Source organism: Artibeus jamaicensis, unplaced genomic scaffold (genome assembly GCF_021234435.1).
Source record: "Artibeus jamaicensis isolate MK-2021 breed Jamaican fruit bat unplaced genomic scaffold, CSHL_Jam_final contig_233, whole genome shotgun sequence".
Taxonomy (NCBI): Eukaryota; Metazoa; Chordata; class Mammalia; order Chiroptera; family Phyllostomidae; genus Artibeus; species Artibeus jamaicensis.
This window is the reverse complement of record NW_026521486.1, coordinates 23,048,737-23,070,662: the sequence shown is the minus strand read 5'-3', so window position 1 is coordinate 23,070,662 and position 21,926 is coordinate 23,048,737. Positions and strand designations below refer to the sequence as shown.

Sequence of the window (21,926 nt, the reverse complement as noted above, 5' to 3'; positions counted from 1 at the left end):
ATGAATCAGACAACAATGGGGTATTTACACAGTGGAATACTACTTGGCTATAAAGAAAAGAAAATTTTACCCTTCACGATAGTATGGATGAACCTAGAGAACATTGTGCTAACTGAAATTAGCCAGTCAGGGAAAGACAAATACCATATGACTTCACTCATATTTGGAATCTAATGAACAAACTGAACTAAGAAGGAAAATGGGGACAGACTCATAGATGGAGAGCAGATGACAGCTAAGGAGAGGGGAGGTTAAGGGGTTGAGGGACTGAGTGAAAATGAAAAAGGACTTATGGACATGGACAAGAGTGTGGTGATTGCTGGCACAGAAGTAGGTGTGTGGGAATTCATGGCAATGGAAAAAATACATACAGATTAAATTAAAAAGTAACATTTCAAGGCTTTGCCTCAAAATCAGCTCAGTGGTGCTGGGAAAATAAACCAATGTTGTCCCATGTCTGATGAGGAGCACCAAGCTTGAGTAGCCGAGTAGCCAACCAAATCTTCACAAGTCTTTCTCCCACCTTTGGCTATCTTCTTTCCACTTGTAAATAGTTTTCTGTATATGTTTAGCAATATCTGTGATATCAAACATGATCTATATGGTGTGATGACTCCTAAATCTCTACCCACATCTTCCACTTTTTTTCAGAGCACCAGATTCATTCTTTTAATGGTCTGCTGGGTATCACATCCCTGCTGTAGTGCAATAACCTCACACCATGCCGAACGTAAATAACCACTTCATCTATATGTCCACTTTGTCTTCCCTCTCTTTTCTAATTGCAACAGCATTCATGATCGGTGTCAATCTTCCTCTCTCTTTCCTCCCCATATCAAAACCGCCTCAAGTTCTAACAATTAGAGTACAAATATGTTGTTTAATACTGCCATCGTTCAAGCTCTCACCTCAGTAACCTAGGACAGGCTTTGAGCAGACTCATACTTCTTTAACAACTATTTACTCTCACTCATTTCTGTTTTCTATGAAGTACAGAATCATTATATTCATTACTCCTCAAAATAACATTCAAACTTCTACGCAAGAGGAACATTTTTTACAAGCCAATTACAACCCTTTATCTGTAGGCTTACTGAATGTCATTTCATACCACACTCTTTTCTTCACCAAAAGTAAACCTACTATTTTTAAAACATTTAAAAATATTATTATATTTACTTTTAACCATACTTTTCTTCAAAAGCTGTAACTGCAGTAAATTTTTTTCAGTTTCCACTCTATCTGAAAAAATCATAATCAAGTTAGTAGTTCCAACTCATAATCTCCTTATTAAATTCTTTTCTAATTTCCCCATATATCTTTTTAATGTGATTCCATTCAGCATTGCTCACAGTTTCAGTAGGATAGTCTTTGTATCACATGGCATTGCAATTTATGTTTACATATGTTGCTGAGTGGACAGTGAACTGATCTAAAAAATTAAGTGGTCTTACTCATCTGTTTACCATCACAACCCGGTCCGATGTTAAATCCTCCCCAATGTACATTCTCATGAAGCCCTATGGTTCATTTTCCTCTGTAACCCTTACCTTAACTGGAGTGAAGTAATTAATTGTGCAATCTGTTTTAAGTTTCTATTTTTATTGATAGAATAAATCCAAAAACTTACATTCGCCTCTTCACTGCAAACATCTACAATAATTCCAGCAGATAGTAAAGTAATCAATAAATAAGTACTATATAAGTGTGTTAGAAAAAGTATTTCCATAGCAGGAAACACCAAAAACCTAAAAAAGTATTGAGTCTGGTAAGTGGTCATGATGCAACATCTGTTTTCTATTATGTATCCCTTTGTTCAGTACAAACATACTGAGCATTTAGAACATAGTACATTAATCCATGTTCCATTGTATTATTACTTGTGAAAATATCCTTCAATCTCACTTAATTTATAATTCTTAAAAGATAGTCTTCCCAATCACTTATCATCTGGGGAACTCTATGAAAATTAATCACTTTTTCTGATACTGTATTTTTCTTATTTATAAAATAAGAATAAATAATAAATTTAAAATGGTATTTTCTGAAGATGAAATGAGATACAGTCAGTAGGAGTGCCTAGCACATTGCCTGGTATTTATTAAGCCCTCTGATATGGGAAACTTTGAAAAACCTCTGTTTAACCTTTATTTGCCCAGGCCCCAGGAGCCCTGGGGAGAATGATGGGGCTGTCTAGGATAAGTAAACAACAGTGCATTAGCTAGGACTGAGATTAACACCCCTGCTTCTGTGTCCTTGGAGCCCTGGAACTGAATAATGGGAGCCTTTAACCTCTACCCCGTAAATAGAACTAACTTCCGCATTCCGCTTCTGTATCCCGCCTTGCCACGTAGACAAGAAGACCCTAATCTATAAAAACCCCAGGAATCCTTTGTTCATTGCTCAGAATTTGGAGGCTGACTCCTCTGAGCCCATGCATGTAAAATAAACCTCGTACTCCAAAATCCCTCGGTGTTTGGTCGCTTCATTTCCCACAACACTCCACAAACACCCTTTCTCTTAACAGCTTCCCTTGCTTTATGGCCATTCTCCATCTCCTCCCCACTTCCCATTCTTCCTCCCTCCCCTTCCCTCCTCTTTTCTTCCCTTCTCTCCCAGAAGGAAACTCTTTTAGAGAACTGTGTCTTACTCACCGTGTTGTCTTTAGAAGCTAGCACTATTGCTAATAAATAGCAATGGTAATAAATACCATTTATCTTGTTGGATTCATATCTGAACTTTCTGAATTATGATCCCATTAACCTCAGGGCCATGTTAACCAGATTAGGCAAATTGAGTCATTTACTCAGAAAAAAATCATGTTTGTAAAAATAAAAACTATTTTAAAGAAGTTTTATTACTTTAGATTTGTCAGCATTGGGAATAAAGAACTGGTTGCCTCAATTTATAAACAATCTGCATTGTAGTGCTGCTTGTCTTAAATGCTGATGAATGAAAGTTGTGAGCTTTGATTGTTTTGGAGGCTAGTGATTTAATTTATTTCATGAGCAGGGAGAGTGGAGTGTGGAGAGTGGTTCTAATAACAAGCTTAAGGGACTTACAGAAAGGTATTGGTCAAAAACAGAGACTAACAGTTCAGTGATCCAGTGGAAAGAAAGTAAATATTAAAGCTGGTAGGGCAGGTCAACAGTTGAAAACACGAGACCCCTAAACAGGTACAGAAAAGGGGCAATGTTTTAATTCAACTGAAATGAAAATATGGTCAGAGTGGTCACGAACACAGTTCTGCCTTGAAGTACGAAATGTGGTCAACAAGGAACCCTTGTTGTCACATTCCCTAGGTCTCATAGTTGCCCTCTATTTCACCTCCCATTACATCCTCCCTCTATTAGAAGTAGCTGTGTTGCTCTTTTCCTTTGCATTTGCTGACCCAGTGTTGCAATCCTCTTTCTAAAACTGACACAAGTCTATGTCTTTTGTTACCCAATGTAATATTTTTCAAGCCAGAGGCATTAACTCTATCTACATTTGAAATAGAAAGAATGTTAAACAAAGCACAGTAAATGGGAGAATTGTCACACTGGAGACTCTGTCAAGAGGTTGCCATTTTCTTTGGTATGGCTCATTTACCTTATAGAAATGTTTTGCAATCAAAATTATGATAAATTATTTTTTCCAAAAGTGACTAGTGCATGCACACATATTTATCACATTTTCTTTCCTTTCTTCTTATACTTAGAATATAAAAGGATACTGAATATTGTTTTTAAAAAAAACTTTATAAGAAAATTATACCAGGTTGTCAAGAAACATGTATAAAAGACACATGGACAGAGCCAAGAGGGGGTAGGATCAAAGGTGGGAGGTGGAGATAGCTGAGGTTAGGGGGAGTCGTGAGGGAAAAATGGAAACAACTGTACTTAAACATCAATTAAAAAAAAAGGACAAAGGCCCTTGAAATAAAAAAAAGAAAATTATAGTAAATGTTGAATATGTATCAACATTTTAAATGTTGTATTCTATATTATAAAATTACAAAAAGTAACTTACCAGTTTTAATTATTTGTAAAATGAGCCAGTATTGAGATACCTGTTTGCATCTGGATTTTGGCAACATCAGATATGGCATTTATCTCAGACGCCTGGAAAACTGACCTTTGGGCACTGGAATAGCCGTGGCTCTTTGGAGGGGCAGTTTTCTTTCAAGTGCTGATTCCTAAAAAAAATAATGCTTTTGATACTGCCATCAGCCCTGTGAGTGAGGTGCTAAATTAAATTAACGAACTCCTAAGCGTCACACAACTGTTTTCTTTGTTTCTCTTTCTTCCTGTCCACCTGTGCTGTTAATTCCAAAAACAGAGCAGCATCAGTGAATTTAGGAAGGAAGTCCTGTATCAGGTAACAAGACTTGAGCAATAATGGGAAAGGTGGTTTAAGTGTGACTGATGGTTCTCATATTTGCTCCAAGAAAGTAATTGATCTCTCATCGCGTGGCTATAAAAGCAACACCATACAGACAGACAGATGCAGAGTAGGACAGAAAGACAGTGGAGAGTTGAGGCAGCTGACTTCTAATAAGAGGAAAAGAGACCAAGAGACAGAAAGAATATTTATTTTGAGTTCTTTATTGTTTTAGGCGTTGGGATAAAATGTTGCCCATCATTTTTCTAAGCACCTTTTGGCTTCCGTTTACTGTTGCTGTGGCTTCAGAACCGTAAGGGGATATTATGCTCTTTATTAATATTAAAGTACTAGCAAAGCAACCCTATTAAATATGTTCTGCGTTAAAATTTGGTATTTTACCACTTCTGAGACTGAGTGCTGATTTGCTTTATAAATTTTAAACAAGCGTATGAAGGGAATTGACATATTTTTTCTTAAGCTATCTCACTCTGCATACTCAGAGTTTAACATGATGAGAACTGTGTATGTTTCAGGACTATTTTAATAAGCTAATGTTACTTTTTATGCATGTTTTGGATTTCTCTTGTACATTCAGAGTGTTGGTCACTTTCTTTACATAGGCAATATATTCTATGGGTCTCCTCTGTGATTCAGAGTCATTCTACAGAAAAGGCCTGTCTCCACCTTTTAAATCTTAATGAGTCTGTATCCTTGAGTATTGTCTTAGAGTATGATGAAGTTAATACCACTATTTTTGACCAGTATGTGGATGAGGAGAACTTCTATGCCTGTGCAGATTTCAAGGTGAGGTACTGAATTGACTATTTCAGAACTTTAGGTGGGAAGATGAAATTATTATTTAAAATTATTAGAACAACAAACTTTTACAGGAACAAGTATAAAGGACACATGGACAAAAACTAGGGGGAGTGAAATGGGAGGGAGGTGGGGAGCTCTGGGGAGGGCTGAGATGGGAGTAAAAGACAGAAAACTACTTGAACAAAATTAAAATAAATTTTTTCAAAAATAAAGAATAACAAACTTGGATTTCAGATGAATTATGGAAGTTAGGAAATAAAACTAGAGAATTTCTGAGAGGCAAAAAATAAAAATTAACATAGGCAAACAAGTGTGAAATATTACCATTTTTCTATTATGGGGGCAATTATAGGACATAATTGCTGCTTTTTTGAGAGAACTGTTTAAAAATATGAGAAAACAGAATGTAGGGCAGCATAATTGGAACTTAGGTCAACAGAAAAATAGAAGGAAAACATAAAAAGTTTATTAGAAACTTTTCTCATGCCAGATAAAGAAATTGTAACAAGTAATGGCCGAAGCTCTCTCACAGAGAGAAAAGCCTTAGGGGCTTATAAGGCTCCCTCAGGCTGAGAAACTAAACAAAGACATTCACTGTTCACACTCTTAATACCTAAAGATAATTGTCCCGATCTCTATTCTCTAACATAAACAGGTTTCTCAAAAGTCCTCTAAACGGTTAGCCTTTGTGACTTTGCTGGCTGAGGGAGACACTGTTAAAATCTTTGAGAGGAGGTCTGTTGCACTCATTTTGCAAGAGACGGTGACCTTTGTGCAGACAGACAAACCCATCTACAAACCTGGAGAGGAGGGTGAGTCAGTATTCATGTTTTCTTTGTGTCACTGACTTTGGGAACACGGTCTTCAAATTTAGAGCAAGCCAAACACAGGAATTTTAGTCTTACATTTATTCTTTATGTTACGGGATCATATATTTCTAGACTTTTTACTGGTTGACTGAGTCAGTTATAAAATAATTCCCTCCAAATCCAGTAACTTGAATGCTTTGCTTCTTAAAATAGGCCGCTATTACTTTGTACAAATTTTAGTGACTGATTTACATACCACGTGATGTGGAGCAAAATTATTTGGCTTGAATTATTGCTCCATAATTTGCTAGTTGGGTAAGCTAAAGTTAAATCTCTATTTACATGCAGTGTTTTTATCTGTAAATGAAGATAATTAAAGTATCAGCCTTATACAAATATTGTAAGAATAGTCAGTGTAAAACGGTACCTAGTACATAGTAAAGACTCCATAAATGACATTTTATTACTATTACTATTCTTCATATCAGTAGAAGTAACCATAAATCTGAAAACCAAAGCAAAACCCTATGATTTTCTTTATTTTTTAGATAAAAGATAGCAGAAACAAACACCAAACAAGGGTTCAGAAAGATGTTTTTATCATCTTGACTCTTTTTTTTAAGGTTTTATTTATTTATCTTTAGAGGGGAAGGGAAGGAGAGAGGGAGAGAAACATCAATGTATGGTTGCCTTTTGTACATCCCCTGCTGGGAACTGGCCTGCAGGGAACCGGCCTGCAACCCCGGTATGTGCCCTGACTAGGAATCTAACCTCAATTGTCTGCAGGCCCACGCTCAATCCACTGAGCTACACCAGCCAGGGCTATCTTGACTCTTTTAATAAATGATTGGCTTCTGTCCATCAAATTCTGATGTTAGAGATTTTTTGTTTTCTCATTTATAAAGCAGAGGGTTGAATAAGAGCATCTATATATTTTATTTTAATATTATATATGTTTTGATTGATTGAAACGAAATAAATTGATGAAAGCAGAATTATATGGTGAGATTTTTTACTGTATTATATTCTCTCTCTGGACTTATTAAAGGTCTATGATGGCAGGTATGTGTCCAAAAATAGCTAGAATGGTGTTCTAGAATTCTGCTAAAATTAATATACTGTAATGTTTACTAGCATCAGTACATTTTTCCAGAACAATTATGTCAAACTCCTACCATAAATATTTTACCTCTGTCCTTCTATGAGTAACTCTGCCACCAGTCCCAGTAGTGGCAGCAGCTGGTGTCAGCTTTGGTAGCAACCAGCATCCTCAACATGAGGAATTACAAACATGCAATAAGACATCTTTCCAAATGAAATTCCAACCTCAAAGGATCAAGTCAGAGCTAGGGGAGAAGGGAAGACAGTATTCTGTCATAGAAAGGCAATTAATTTTCATGTCTATTTGTAAGCAAGAATACTTGGGAGAGAAATAATAAGAAAAAAAATTGTCCCCCTCTCTGTTTCCTTTTAGTTCAAGTTCGCATTGTGACACTGAATACCAATTTCAAACCTGTTGAGGATTTGGTGAGTTCCATAATTTCTAATGGTGTATTAAAATTTAATCAAATTAAACAAATTTATTGCAATATAAAGTGTCGTCAGAAAGCTTTTCGTAAGTATGGAAATAGATGTAATATGGAGAACTATATAGGTGTAGGTTGACTGGTAGATCTCACACTTAAACATAAAAATTTTCCTCATCATGACTTAATTTATACTTCTTTAAGACTTTTCATTATGTAGGGAAAGCATGGGTTGCATGTTAATGGTAAAACATGGGTTTACTTGTAGTAGTAGAAACTTTGCCCTCTGAGAAAATGAGGGCTAAGTCTCGATACTTAAATTACTTCAAATAGCCTTTATAAATGCAAATATGTGGCCAAAAAGCAATGCACTGTTACAATATTAACTTGCATTTTTTCCCTCTTTCAGTATCCTTTAATCACACTTCAGGTAAGAAATCGGTTTTCCATTCCCATCAGTTTAAATATTCAGTAAATAGTGATTTACGTCTAATTTTCATTATGCATAGTCATAAATTCAGATAAATCTTTACATACACAATGCAACACATTGGACGAAGATCTACACAGAGGGCTGTCACTTTTAGTCAAAGGTTTGTGACAAATGCAGTAACTTAGGTTTTAGAATTAGAATTATGCTTTTTCTCTCTTTTGCACTTAAGAGCAATACACTGTAAGATTGAATCTGAACATCTAAGGAAATTATGTTGTTTTTACAATTTGAGTTACCAGTTCAATAGAATGTTAGAACTTTCTTTACTTCCCTTAACCACACAGAGTACCCACATGAAGGAAAGGATAACACTCTCGTATGGCTTCTGTTTTTATACCTTCTTTATTTTCTAGGATCCTCAAAACAATGCCATTTTTCAATGGAAAAATGTGTCTTCTTTTCAAAATATTACCCAACTCTCATTCCAACTGATCTCAGAACCAATGTTTGGCGATTACTCCATCATTGTGAAAAGGACATCAGGAGAGATGCTGATGCACCCATTTACCGTGGATAGATATGGTATCCCATACTTATAGTTGTTCTACATACACGAAGATTTCAAAGGATCCAACAGAGTAATTTTTACGTTAGGATTAGGAATCGTCCGTGAAGCTGGATTTGGTGTTCTGCCACCTTCCTTTCCTGGTCTTTCCTGCTTTGTCATCTTTCTTGCTGCTCACTGCTCGCCAGCGTCCTTTTTCTGGCCCCTGTCCTCTCTTCCTAAGAAATATCTCACTTTATAGAATCTACACAGTCTTCCAGGAAAAATCTAAAGGATTACAACAAGTGAAATGTAAAGTTATGAGAATAAAGAAGAGAAAGGAAAGGGGAATAATTAATCATTAATGAGACACCATCGCTTACCAGTACTGCACTGAATTTGAGGCAATTGAAGGATGGTTTATACAGATGTATACAGAGGAAAATATTGTGCACAGAAGCATACTTAGTTTCATAATTGTGATGTTTTGCTCCCCAGTGATTGGGGGGCTGAACTTTGTTTCCCTTTATTTCCAGTGTTGCCTAAATTTGAAGTAAAGGTCAGTGTACCGCAAACAGTAACTATTTCTGATGAAGAATTCCCAGTGGGTGCATGTGCTAAGTAAGTACTTACTCAGGAGATTTCACTCCACAGGTCAATACAAGACTCAGAGAGAATGAGAAATGAAATTAACAATGTAACTTTAGTTATTTATATGCTTAAGTTAAAATTATCAGACAAGAAATGAATTGTCAGTGTAAGATATTTTCAAAACACAAAGAAAAACATAAGAAATTACCTATATATTAATTCTGACACAATTAATCCTGGGATTTATTTTCCTCTTAACTTTTATGAAGTTTCTGCAATTGCAATCATAATTTTCTACCCACTATAATTAAGAAAACAAGTTCCTATAGTATGGCAGTCTTTTCATGAACTCCAGTTTTTCTTCCAACACAAATGGCTCTATATGGTCATTCCAAATTTACTTAACCATTCTTGTATTCTACAACATGTAAGCTATTCCATTTTGTTTTTCTAGTAATAAATAATAATATAGTATGTGTCTTTGTGTGTAAGTCTGTAAGAAGTAGTTTTGATTTAAAAATTACTTAAGAAAGATTTCCAGAATTGGAATTACCCAAACAAAATGTGTAATATCCTTTCAGTCTTTTGATTGTCACGTTGCTCACCAAGTATGTTACTGCAAAGTACAGTTCCTAGGGCTGGTGCAAAACTACCTGTTTCCCTGAACCTTCATTGTCTTGGGTGTTTTCATTAACAAAAGAGAAATGAAAAGAAATTGTTGCAAATGTCTTGGAAAAAAGAAGGCATTTTATCAATTTAGTTGAATTCATTTGAATACTCTTAATGTAAAAAAAGTTCTTATATGACTTGAGGAATATTTATTTTCTTTTTGGGAAATTATTTCTAATGCAATTTACCTCCTTAAAAAGTGTGACACCTTTTCTCAACTTTCTAAAAAATAATTTTAAATAGCTAATATTTATTGAGTGCCAAATACTGTGCTAAGTGTGCATTTATTATATTCTCACCACAATGCTATGAGATAGCTATTATCACTTTCATTTTATATAGGAGATAATAAGACACAGAGGATTAAAATAATTTAACATTAATGGATCTACTTGATGACAGAAGTTGGATTTAGATCTACACTAGTTGACTCCAAAACTACTCTCCTAATCAAAACCTCTGGTGTAACTTATGTAAGCAATTAAAAACATTAATATTTGCCACATTTTTAAACACTGTTTAATTGATTAATACGAATCAAGTGCCTTTGATATTTTCAGCAGTATATCAAAGATACACTACACTGGGTAAAGGGCTGTCTGATGAACAGATGGGGTAGTGCTCACAAATGCCACAAAAAGAATATTGAAAAACACTTCTAGCTTTTTTTATAGTATTTAAAATGTTCTTTGGACTCTAGAAAAATAATCATAATATTTTTTTGAGTTTCAAGAAGAGTAGCTGAACATATATCAGAATTTAATAAATGTAATATTTGAGAGATCATAGATTATCTGTTTTAAAAAATAATAGGATAATCAACATAAGTTTGAGGAAATCTAAGATCGTAAGCTGGCTTCACTTGAAATCCATACATAAAGCCAGGATTGCCCATGGGATTAACGTCTATAATTTATCTGCCCAATGATATGCTAAAAGCACATATCGGAAAAACTGAAATATTTAGGAAGCATCACCTTCATAAAAGACTTGTTAAGCTAAATACTGATATGGAATTGGGACTTCTTGAAACTCCTTTAATGTTATATTCTACTTTAATTGGGTATTAAAGAGTGTTTCCATATCAGCAATATATATCAACACATATCAACAATATCCTGCAATAGGACCAGGCAATGGAGACAGGAGCTGTGTGTGCTGAACGGTTATTTCCGGGCAGGCTATGAGAATATATATGATGGACAGCCCTGGCTGGTGTGGCTCAGTGGATTGAGCACTGGACTGAGAATCAGAGGGTCGCTGGTTTGATTCCCAGTCAGGGCACATGCCTGGGTTGAAGGCCAGGTTCCCCAGTGTGGGGAGCACAAGAGGCAACCACACATTGACGTTTCTCTCCCGCTCTTTCTCCCTCCCTTCCACTCTGTCTAAAAATAAATAAATAAAATATTTTTCAAAAACACATTTAAAAAAGAGAAAATATGATGGACAGAGGAGGTGTGTCTAGGAATTACATCAGTGAATCAATCAGTTGCCTACTTCAAGTCGTATGGCACTGTGTCTGTGCCTTCTTTGTTTAATATTCCCTGGGACTTATCTTGGAGCAGCTAGAGAAAACAGCAAATTAGATTATTTTAGCAAACAAGTTCAGAGATGACTTACACTTTTAAGAAAGAAGAAAACTCGCTGACAGGCAGACATGTTAATAAAACTGAATTTAACTGAACTAAAGCTTAACAAAAGTTTTTAAGTCAAAAACAAAGAGAGAATGTTTATTTTGACCTGTGTGAAAATTTAAGCTACATATTTCACAGGCATGTGTCGACCTATAGATAATACTACAATAAACATTTTATTTTATGTATAAAAGACAGTAAGAAGAAATAAGATATTTCAGGTATAACTTAGTCTTATATCTCTTTCATGTATAACTGATATTTAGAGCTGACAGAGTTAAATGATTTGGGTTGAATAAAAATCTTAGAAATATTAACAATTGTTATGTATAGAGAGAAATGAATTCATGGAATGGAAAGAACATGGGCTTGGAGTGAGGAAGATCTAAGTTTAAATTCTAATTCCATCAATTACAATGTGGAGAAATGAATTACTTGACTTCAGCTTACTAACCTGTAAAATGGGATAATCTAACTACCTACCTACACCTCAGTTACCAGGAAGAATAAATAAGATAATGTATGTAAACACTGTTGCTCTACCCCTACCCCATCCCCTCCCCTGCTCCCACAGTCAGTCTCTACCCTGCTGTCCATGGGTGTTTTACACATGTTTCTTGACTTGAACCTTCCCCTTCCTTCCCCCTGTTATCCCCCCTCCCCTATCCCTCGCTGTCCTTCTCCTCTGGTCACTGTCAGTTTGTTCTTAATTTCAATGATTCTGATTATATTTTGCTTGGTTATTTGTTTTGTTGATATATAGCAGTGTCCAACAATTAGAAGAAAGTATAATTGATCATTTAATTATATCAAGCTTTGTTATATACTAATTTCACATTTGTTATCTGTTTTGCTAAATCTTAGTGGACTGAATCCTCAACTAACAACAACAAAAAATTCTTCAAATCAATTGATTAAAATTGATTAATCAATTGATCAATTGATTAAAATACAAGTTTTTTTAATTTTAAAAAACTTGTATTTTTTGTATGTTAGAAAAAGTGAAATATTTATTTAACCCCACCTCATAAAGTCACTGTACTTTTGATCAAAGCATATTTATTTTACACATATATTTTTGCTAAAGTAAAAAGTGTTGCAAAAATTTTTTATTTTTTATGAGATTAAAATACAATTTTAAAGACTCTATTCAACCGTTAAACCATAGTCACTGAAATTTTAGAGTCTACATTACCTTGAGTTTGATTTTCAAAAAGCAATTGAATTCTGCCAACTGATCAAATACCGAATCTGTTCATTCTGTGGGGACGATATCACCAACAGGTAAGGATTCCTAACATAATTTGGTCACTGGGGTACTTATAGGTTAGAGATTTCACATACAAATTGGGAAGAAGGCCATAAAATATTACCATGATTTTGTTCACCTATAATTACCAATATACCTTCTCTTACCAGATACACCTTTGGACAGCCTGTGCAAGGGAAAGCCCAAATCCGGGTGTGCAGAAAATATTTTTCCTCTTGGAACTGTGAGAAAGACAACAATGAAATATGTGAGCAATTTATTGTACAGGTACAGATCATAATCTTTATTCTAAAAAAAGGTCTTGTTCATTTTCATTATTATTCTTCCTTTGATTTCACTTATAAAAGGGATATAACACTATTTTAATTTTGTCTATAATGGAGGTTGCAGTTAGATAAGGTAAATAATGAGGAAGAAAATACAATGTTTAACAATAATCTCCTATCTCTGGGCTATGTAAATTGTTGCCCACCTACAGATGAATCAATTTTTAGAGTTGAAAGCTGTTATTGGCTCCCTTGTTCTATATCCTGTCTAGGTGACCTTCCTGATCTTTCTTTGGGGAATCATTAGTTACCCTTTACATAAATGAATCTCTTATCACATTCCCCCATGGAATCTAGAATTATCCTTATAATTGAAAAAAAAGATCATTTGCAAACTTCTCTGCAATCAGGAGTATCTACATTTATTACTTTAGATTTAAAGTTCACTTTTTTTGGACTACAACATTTATTATTAATACAAGTAAGAAAAATCTATTATCATGAAGTTTAACTCAGTCATAGGAAATTAACTCATTTTTCTCTTTTACTTTCCAAAAGTTGACAAATCATTGTCTGAGTCAATCTGATAAAGCTCACTTTTGAAGCCACCATTTGCTTTCTCAGTCTGTAGCATTGTAACCTTAGGTGAAAAACCCTGCCCATCTTCTCTGAAGATCATCTTTGGACTCCAAAAGTGAAATTCTTATATACTGCACAGTTTATGTTATAAATCTGATTGTCCTGAACTTATTCACCAAATTTGATGCACAACCTTTAAGTAAATATCAATATTTGGTAAAGATGGACAAAAACTTATCTTTTTTTTAATTGTGGTTCAAATCATCTGTCCCAATTTTTTCCCTGTTGCTCTACCCCTGCCCCACACCCTCCCCTGCTCCCACAGTCAATCCCTACCTTGCTGTCCATGGGCGCTTTATACATGTTTCTTGACTAGAACCTTCCCCTTCTTTCCCCCTGTTATCCCCCTCCCCCATCCCTCAGCATCCTTCCCCTCTGGTCACTGTGAGTTTGTTCTTAATTTCAATGTCTCTGATTATATTTTGCTTGCTTGTTTGTTGTGTCGATTAGGAGGTTTCACTTATAAGTGAGATCATATGGTATTTGTCTTTTGCTGCCCGGCTTATCTCACTCAGCATAATGCTCTCCAGTTCCATCCATGCTGTCTCAAAGTGTAGGAGCTCCTTCTTACTTTCTGCTGTGTAGTATTCCATTGTGTAACTGTACCACAGTTGTTTAATCCACTCATGTACTGATGGGCACTTAGACTAGGTCCAGCACCTGTCCACTACAAACAGTGATGCCATGAACATTGGGGTGCAGAGGTTCTTTTGAACTGGTGTTTCGGGGTTCTTAGGTTATACACCCAGTAGTGGTATCACTGGATCAAAAGGCAGTTCCATCTCTAGTTCTTTGAGGAAATTCCATACTGCTTTCCACAGTGGCCACAACAGTCTTTGTAAGGTTCCCTTTTCTCCACATCCTCACCAGTACTTGTTGTTTGCTGATTTGTTCACAATGGCCATTCTGACTTGTACGAAGAGGTATCTCATTGTGGTTCCAATTTCCGTCTCTCTGACAGCCAGTGATGTTGAGCATTCTATCACATGTCTCTGGGCTCTCTCTGTGTGCTCCTTAAAGAAGCAATATTTTCACTGTGATATGTCCTCAGGCAGCGGATATAGAGGAAGGAATGAACAGATGGGACTGCATCAAATTAAAAAGCTTCTGCACAGCTTTTTAATTTGTTCTATAGAGGACATCAGCAAAATTGACAGGGAACCGACCATATGGGAGAACATATTTGCCAGTGATACCTCGGACAGGGGTTTGATCTCCTAAATATATAAAGAACTCAAATGACTCAACATGAGGAAGACAAAATAGACCCTGTCAATTTTTAATTGAATTGTTTATCCAATTAAAAATGTCTCCATTTATATATATTGCTTAAAATTTCTGTCATTTTGATAGACACACTTATTTTTTAAATATGCATTGCTAGTGAGTTTGAGCATATTTTTATACTTTTGTCATCTGTTTGCATTTGTTTTTTAGAACTCAATTATTTTTGCTTTTCTTATTTCTGTGAAAAATAAACTTTCATTTTAAATATTGTCCTTTAGCCTCTAAACAAACACTGTTTTTCAAGCCTGTTCTTTAAATATTGACTTTGATTATGGTATATTTGAAATACCAAAGTTCTTAGTGTTTCCGGGTTCTCAGCTTCAGAAAATGGTTTCACCTACCACTATGCTATATAGTGGTAGCTAAGTATACTCTTAAGATTTTAAAATTTTCACCAGTCAACATAAAGTAGTTTTTATTGTGTTCTGAAATAAGACATTTAGCTTTCTTCCAGATGAATAATTTGTGTTAGCACCTAATCTTATATAATTTTGTTCTCTTTATTTTAAATCATGCTCCTAAAAAGTGTATCTATTTTATTGGTCTTACTCTGACCTTTCATTATTTTCTTTCCAATATTACTTTGGTGTTCCCAAATCATTTATTTCAGTTTTTTACTAATTGTTTTCCATAAATGTTCAGTTTATCTTGCTGGTTTTTAAAGATGTCAGTTGGTTCTTTTCATTAAAAACGTCATGCTCTGCATTGTCCTCGCCCGTAACTAAACACCGTCGATTTTGAAATGAAGCACTTTTTCCTTGACACTACCTTCGTGCTGACTTACCTTACATTTTCTGTTTGACTTGGTATTACTGGAAACTATTCTTTTCTTAATTTCAAAACAGGTAAGTTCCTTTTGAGTATTTTTATCATTTCTTTTTAATTTGATTCTCTTATCAGATAATTGTCATTAGAGAAATAGTAAAATTGCCTTTTCTGTTGTTGATATGATAGTTGATGGTTCAGAGGAGGACATACTCTGCAATCGGAATGATTGATTCGTTCTAAAACCTCCTGGGTGATCTTGGGCGGATGATATAACCTACCCATGCTTCAGTTTATTTACCCATATACTGGAGGTGACCACAGTATCTAGCTCATAGGGAAGTTTTCAGAACCAAGCGAATTGCTATATCCTTCTAATAGTTTAAATTTGAAGTTAATAAATATTTTTATTTTAAATATAACTAAATCTATATTTCTCTAATTACTGATGTCACCAAGAAAAGATTGTCTATACATTTTTTCCTTGTTTGTAATGACCACTTGACATTAAATTGTGTTTTGGTATTATACATTCGAGGATTGATTTTATTCCATCTGTTATTAGTGCCTCTCGGGATGATTTTAATTTACTTTTAAAGTATCATTCAGTTCTATTTTTATATTTTAATTTGTTTTCACCTACAATGTTTCTAGGAGAATAACCCTGAAGTCTATAAAATATAAAATATCTCTTTACTTTATTTGCTGATGAAAACTCTCCTCCCTCAATCTTTTGTAATTCTGTGCTTGTTTCAACAAGTGTGTGAGTTAGAGCCATGGGGTGTGAAGGGAGATATATACCTGTGCTAGAACACCATAATCTTTAAAGACTTTTGATTTTGAATCCCTAACTTTTTCATTGGGCCTTCTCTTTATTTTTCAGTTGAGGAATGGTTGTGTTTCTCAAGTTGTAAATACGAGAGTATTTCAACTCTACCAATTTGGATTTTTCATGTTATTTCATGTCACCGCAACTGCTACAGAAATTGGGACAGGTAAAATGGTCATGTTTGATGGGCAGCCTGAGGGGATACACATGCAGCTTATTGGGGAGAAATTTATAGTTTACTGATACTCACCAACTACAGATCAGTCATTGCTCAATAGAGTAAAGTGAAGTACCTTTGCTAATAGATCAGTTTGAGGATTGCTTTTGAATAAGATTTTGCTAATAATATTTAAAATAAAATTGTTATGTAAATGCTGCACTCAACTTGGAACAGGACCGCGTTTGTTTACCTTGCTTAAGAAAACAACAAAGTTGAGAAGTTGTGACAGAGACCATGTGGTTCAAAAGCTTAGAGTAGTAACTATCAGATCCTTTAGAGATGTTTGTCAACCTCTGGTTTAATACAGCCAGGAACATTTCCAAGTGCCAGAGTTATAGTGAGAAATTTACAAGATTGCACATCAAATGATGCACCTTCTTTGACACTGTTCTTCATTTCCTACAGGTGTACAGATCAGTGAAAAGGCTTCTATTCCTATCACTGAATTTCTTGGGAGTGTGAGCTTTGAGAACATGGACCCTTTCTATAGAAGAGGAATGCCTTACTTTGGCACAGTAAGTTTGAGTAAAAAACTATATGTTCTCATTTCATTTCTTGGATAATAGATTGACCTTCAAAATTTTCTGGACATTTTTCCCACTGTCATAACACATTTGTGACATTACTCCATCTGGTATACTAGAAAAAGTTCTAGCCTAAAAGAAAGTGAAATATAAAATTATTTCTATAGCATCTCTTTATTTATAGAAGATCTGTGTGTTAGAATTTAAGAAACTTACAAATAGGTGATTACATTAATGAACAGATAATTCCTTCTCAGTAGAAATGTGACATTTCAAATTTTGAAATTTAATGCTTCTTTTTTTCTATACAGCTTAAATTTTCTGGTCCCAATAATGTCCCAATGGTGAACAAGTTATTGCAGTTGGAGCTCAATGACAAATGGATAGGAGATTACACCACAGACGAGAATGGAGAAGCTCAGTTATCCATCGACACTTCAGATATCTTTGAGCCAGAGTTCTACCTGAAAGTAAGCCATCCAAGAGATGCAGCCCCACAGAGGGGTCAAACGTTAGGGATTCTGAACATTAGGAATGTCTTACAAGACAATTTGTATTGAGAATGCATTTCAGCAAAGTTTTAAAATTAGGGTATTTTATATAATTGTTCATTAGATAATACATAAGAATACTTATTTAAGAGGATAAGGTAGTAATAGCCTATTATAATTGTTATAAATTCTCTAACAACGTATTTTTATCTGTGAAACTAGAAATAGCTCATCAAAATGCTTTGACTTTCTTCCTCATTTTATGCATAGATTAGGAGTTTTGATACTATCATTTCTTTTTTTCTGCTTCTTAAACAGAATTTTACAATGAAACAACTTATCAGTGTTTAAATGTAGCTGAAAGGCAACAGGACCTAAAGCTATTCTGCGAGTTCAATTACAAAGTAAAAATAAACAATTCACTGTAGGCTTAATGAAATAGACATACAATTATGATCATGTTTTGTATACAAAAAGAGGAGAGTGCTTTAATATTTTAACTTCCAATAATGTTTAACTGGAAGCCAGAAGCTAAGTTTTCTATTTCCATTGAATGGATAAGAAGCCTTTCATTCTGTAATAATTACTGTGCTTGAAAGGTCTTTTTATCTCTGAGCTCCTTTATTTTCTTTTATCTCATCAGGCCACACATATTCACCCCAAGAGCTGCTATGGTCCTGGCTGGTTGACACCTGAGTACACGGATGCCCACATCTCAGTCCCACGCTTCTACTCCCGAACCAACAGCTTCCTGAAGATCGTTCCCGAATCAAGGCCACTTAGATGCAATCAACAAAAGATTGTTAGTGTGCATTACTCCCTGAACAGTGATGCATATGGGAACAATTCAAACATAAACTTCTTTTATTTGGTAAGACTCAGCTGGTGGATCCTTGGATCTTGTCTGTCTGCTTAGCACAGTACAGTTCAGAGCTTCTGCATCAGTCATGCATTGCCAGTCCCGGTAGGCCCGTCTCGCTTTGCTGGTGAATGCTGTTGGAACCACTGAAAACGAACACGGAAACAAATGAACAAACAAACAAACACATAAAAGATCCAAGGCAATTTCAGTTTCCCAAAGGTCAGAAAACGTACTCTTCAGAGTCTGCTATTTGAAATATTTAATTATAACTCATGTAAAGTAAATACTTACATCTCTTTGTGAGAGTAAAACATTACACAGATACCAGAGACTAAAGTAGAAGGCTGATTCTGATAAACAAGAAAAGAAATGAACCCTTTCGGTTCTGCCCCATATTTATTCACTTTGTCTGTAAAAGGCATATCGAAAGATGGAAAGTTACAGACTTGGAAATTGAGACTTCTAATTAAAATTCTCCACCCTCTGCTTGTTTTCATGCAAGCTAGTTGATATTGAACAGATTGTTTAAACTCTCTAAGCCTTAGTTTCCTGAGCTGTATATTTCCTGAGCTTACTAATTTAATACTAATTAAATATAGTAAGACATCTCCAAGGTGTTCTGTGTCAGGCAGTGTTATGAGGGCTGTACGTGAGTTAACTCATTCTTCCACCTTCCGGATAGCTCCATTTTACAAATATGAGAACAGAGGCAAGGGAGTGAAATGACTTGGCTTAACTCAAAACCAAGCAGCCTAAACAGTTTCAGAGTGTCATGCACTCCCTTACACAGGGCATTGAGTACTGCTTTTCAACAAGTTTCCAGCACATAACAGAGAGTCACAATCAATTGTAGTAACTTTCTCTGTTCTTTTCCAGTTGTGCAGAGTCCACTTTTAATACTTGTTCATGGAAAATATCCTATCTGACAGAGTAAAATCATCACTACATTTTAATTATTTAATAATGATATGATATTTTAAGTAACATGATTTCACATATGTGTTTTCTTTTCTCTGCACAGATGATGGCAAAAGGAGCTATCTTCCTCAGTGGACAAAGGGAAGTCAGAAACAAAGGTTTATACAATACATTTATTTTTTAATATGTATTCTACCTTCATTTTTCCTTATTTTTAAGAAAATGTCATAGGAATAGAGCCAAGAGGTTAGGTTAGAAGAGCCCTTAACATTATGATTTGTGAATGGAAGGCAATATTTAGTGTGGCCCATGGTAACTTACTAAATATTTTGATGAAGGAGACTTCAACCTGTTTATTATTGCCAGCGTGTCAATACATTATAGAAAAATGATGTCCAGAGCCCAAATATTGTTGTCGCCTAAATTATGCGATGCTCATATTTGTATATATAGTTACCATTAGCTATTCATTTGCATTTAAAATGAAGCCCAATTTGCTTTTTCTACCATAAGCCATTCTCTTTTATCTAAGTGTACCCAGTGAGCCAGGAAACTTTTAGCGTTTTATCTGTTGATGACATCTCCTGTTTACACAGCCTGGAATGGAAACTTCTCATTCCCTATCAACGTCAGCGCTGATCTGGCTCCTGTAGCTGTCATGCTTGTCTACACCCTTCACCCCAGCGGGGAAATCGTGGCTGACACTGTCAAATTCCAGGTTGACAAGTGCTTTAGAAACAAGGTGATGTTTCCTCTGTTTCTTGCTGGTCCTGAGTGAAAGGGGTGAGCAGTTTTCTCCCCGTCATCTCAGTACCATAAACTTTACATGGTATTCTCACAATAAGTGTTTTGTAACTAATCATTAGGGGCATGAGAGAACCAGCAAACAGAATGAATAACTTTTGCCAACAATGCCAGTCCTGAGATGATGGGAGAAAGGCCCTGTAAAGAGAATTAAGGGTGACAGTAGCCAGGAGACAGAGATAGGTACAGAGATCTATAAATATTTATTTGGAAGAGATCGAGCATTTATATGAAGTTATCTGACTCTCATTCCTTCTCCTCCTCTCCTTCAGGTTACCATAAAGTTCTCTGAGGAGCAGGGACTCCCTGGCTCCAGGACCAGCCTGCATCTTCAAGCTGCCCCCGACTCCCTCTGCGCCCTCCGGGCTGTGGATAAAAGTGTTCTTCTTCTGAAACCAGAGCAAGAGCTATCAGCTGAAAGTGTAAGCTGTTGATTTTTGCATCCCCCCCCCATTTTTACTTGGACTCCTACAAATCAAACCCATTAGATGATATTTTTGAGATGGAACATGGTAAAAATACTGAATATTCTCTTCCTTTGTTCCTTCATGGATTGTATACTTATTTCTCTTGGCTGACCCACCACTCATAACAATTTCAGAATTCTGTAGATAATTATAACAGCTTAGGGATCATACAACAATGTGATTTTGAAAAACACCATGGATATAATTATATGTGTGGGGAAACCCAGAGTTCAATCTCTGTCTTCAAAGATATGCTTGGATACAGTCTGGAGTTATTATCTATGAATTCATCTTCAAACCAGCAATCCTGGAATTTCACACCAAGTTTTTTCAGTTAATAACCGTTGAATATTTCCCTTTCTTTTAATACAAGTACACATAAGTATGGAAATGTTTTTAAAGATTATTTTTCAATTGCACTTTACATTTAATATTATTTTGTTTTAGTGTCAGATGTACAACACGGTGCTCAGACGACCACATGCTTTACAAAGTGGACCTCTCTTATTCCCAGTACCCACCTGGCACCATGCATAGTTATTACAATGTTATTGACTGTGTTTCCTAAGCTGTACTTTACACCGCAATGACCATTTTACACCTACCAATTCCTTCTTAATCCCTTTACCTTTTCACCCAGTACGCCAAATGTCCCTCTGGCAAATATCAGTCTGTTCTCTGTAACTATCAGTCCATTTTAATTTTGATTGTTTTTGAAATTTATGATCATATTTTAAACTAATAATTTTTTAATTTATTTAGTTATTTTTCAAGTACAGTTTTTTGTCTATTTCTCCCATCCCAGCCCCCCCCCGCCCTGTGCTCCCCACCTCCCTCCCATTTCCACCCTCCTTAGTTCTCGTTCCTGTGTCCTTCATATTTGTTCCTCCAAATCCCTCCCCTTTTTCCCCCTTAAATTCCCTTCCCTCTCCCCTCTGGTCACTGTCCCCTTGTTCTCTATTTCGGTGTCTTTGTTTTTATTCTGCTTGCTTGTTTGTTTTGTTGTTTAGCTTCCTGTTAAAGGTGAGATCATATGGTATTTGTCTTTCAACACCTGGCCTATTTCACTCAGCGTAATGCTTTCCAGTTCCATCCATGTTGTTGCAAAGGGTAGGAGCTCCTTCTTTCTCTCTGCTGCATAGAATTCCATTGTGTAAATGTACCACAATTTTTTTGATCCATTCATTTACTGAC

General features: G+C 35.5%; 1 protein-coding gene across 1 annotated transcript in view; it reads left to right on the top strand.

The window, feature by feature from the left end:
• Window positions 1-297: 297 nt before the first annotated feature.
• LOC119065702 (ovostatin homolog 2-like) overlaps window positions 298-21,926 on the top strand; it is a 43,995-nt gene continuing 22,366 nt past the window's right edge. Inside the window, exons 1-15 of the mRNA XM_037167833.2 lie at window positions 298-330; window positions 5,020-5,169; window positions 5,840-5,996; window positions 7,468-7,520; window positions 7,929-7,949; window positions 8,366-8,534; window positions 9,033-9,117; window positions 12,810-12,927; window positions 16,501-16,612; window positions 17,072-17,181; window positions 17,502-17,660; window positions 18,325-18,552; window positions 19,565-19,619; window positions 20,058-20,203; window positions 20,538-20,687. Coding sequence (XP_037023728.2) covers window positions 298-330; window positions 5,020-5,169; window positions 5,840-5,996; window positions 7,468-7,520; window positions 7,929-7,949; window positions 8,366-8,534; window positions 9,033-9,117; window positions 12,810-12,927; window positions 16,501-16,612; window positions 17,072-17,181; window positions 17,502-17,660; window positions 18,325-18,552; window positions 19,565-19,619; window positions 20,058-20,203; window positions 20,538-20,687 — 1,746 coding nt within the window. The remainder of the gene's footprint in view (window positions 331-5,019; window positions 5,170-5,839; window positions 5,997-7,467; window positions 7,521-7,928; window positions 7,950-8,365; window positions 8,535-9,032; window positions 9,118-12,809; window positions 12,928-16,500; window positions 16,613-17,071; window positions 17,182-17,501; window positions 17,661-18,324; window positions 18,553-19,564; window positions 19,620-20,057; window positions 20,204-20,537; window positions 20,688-21,926) is intronic.